We start from the raw sequence: 1300 nt of genomic DNA on the forward strand, positions 1-1300 counted from the left end.
AGTCAAAGATCTTCAGCTGGTGGTCTAGGCCAGAGGTGGCCATGTACGTGCCTGTAGAATCTACTGCCACAGCCCGGACCCCACCACGATGACAGAGAATCTTTGCCAGTGGCTCCTTCATAGCTGGACTCCATAAAGACACAGTACCATTGCTGTGTCCGAGATGGATGACAGCATTGTAAGGGTTCTGACTCATGACATCGAGCCGCCCAGCTCGAGCATTCAGAGCTGCCACGATCTTCCCCACTGATACATCCAGGTAGGTCAGAAACCCTGTTTCTGAAGCTGTAGCCAGGAGGAAGTGGAAGGGCAGAAACTCAAGCCGTGTCACTCGGTCACACCGGCGGATACAGTGGAGCTCAATGCCCTGATTGTCATAGATGTGGAGCCAGCGGTTCTGGGCAACAGCAAGCAGTGCCTCAGAATGGAGAAACCGGATGTCCCGCACTGCCTCCATGACGTTGATCTCGCACATAAGCTTCTTTGTTACCCAATCAAGGGCAGCCACATGACCTCGGCGCCCTCCAAAAGCCAGGTGTCTTCCAGTTCGAGAGTAGTTTAGTCTGTAGGGCCCAAATTGCCTCAGATTCAAGTCAAAGTGCTTGGCTGCACTTGCAATGTCCACAGCCTCCACAATGTCAGCCTGGCATATCTTTGCTGTGTCTTCCCCATCCTCCCCTTCCAGAAACCCCGGTTCCTCAGCAAGCAGCAGCTCAGAACGAGCAGCTTTGATACTTGTTTCCTCTTCCTCAGCTTCAGCCACCTCAAGTCGGCTTCGAGTTTTGGCTTTAGAACTTGGTAGCTTTCGGGATTTGTCAATGCGACAGAACTTCTGGACCACCTCCACAGGGACGGGGGCGGGGCCTGGGAATGGATCTTGGGCCCCGGACAAGCTCCGCTGGGACTCCGGGTTCTTCCACTCTCGGGGTTTCTTCGGGACCTGAGGCTTCTTAGAGATCCGAGACTTCTTTAATATGTGAGCATTTTTTGGTCTCTGAGGACCCCGATTCTTCTTGTTACAAGGAGGCCCTGGAGAGGCTCCGTCTGTGGTCGGAACGGTCTCTTCCTCCCAGTATCGCCGCGGTTTCTTTCTCTTGGTCTGAAGTTTGTCTTTCTTGGGCGGGACATCCCTGCCCGGCTTGGGGGCTGTCTCCATCTCGCCCACCCGAACGGCGATCCACGTGCAAAACTCCTCTCAGCTGCCCCACAGTCGGCTTGAAAACTCACAACATGACATTTTGAAGTATATATATATTGTGGAATGGTTAAATCTAGCTAAAAACAAATTCATTACCTCATA

The 1300-nt window shown here is 52.8% G+C and overlaps 1 protein-coding gene across 1 annotated transcript; it reads right to left on the bottom strand.

Annotated features, from left to right (window-relative positions):
• Positions 1-4: 4 nt before the first annotated feature.
• On the bottom strand, positions 5-1156 carry LOC112616883 (WD repeat-containing protein 46-like; the record flags this gene model as incomplete). The annotated part of the gene is made up of 2 exons (XM_025373668.1): positions 1092-1156; positions 5-935 (listed from the first exon to the last, which is right to left on the bottom strand). Coding segments are annotated over exons 1-2 (996 nt in total), but the record flags the coding sequence as incomplete, so codon positions are not given.
• Positions 1157-1300: the final 144 nt, after the last annotated feature.

The sequence above is a fragment of the Theropithecus gelada genome, unplaced genomic scaffold (assembly GCF_003255815.1).
Source record: "Theropithecus gelada isolate Dixy unplaced genomic scaffold, Tgel_1.0 HiC_scaffold_12293, whole genome shotgun sequence".
NCBI classification, from domain to species: Eukaryota; Metazoa; Chordata; class Mammalia; order Primates; family Cercopithecidae; genus Theropithecus; species Theropithecus gelada.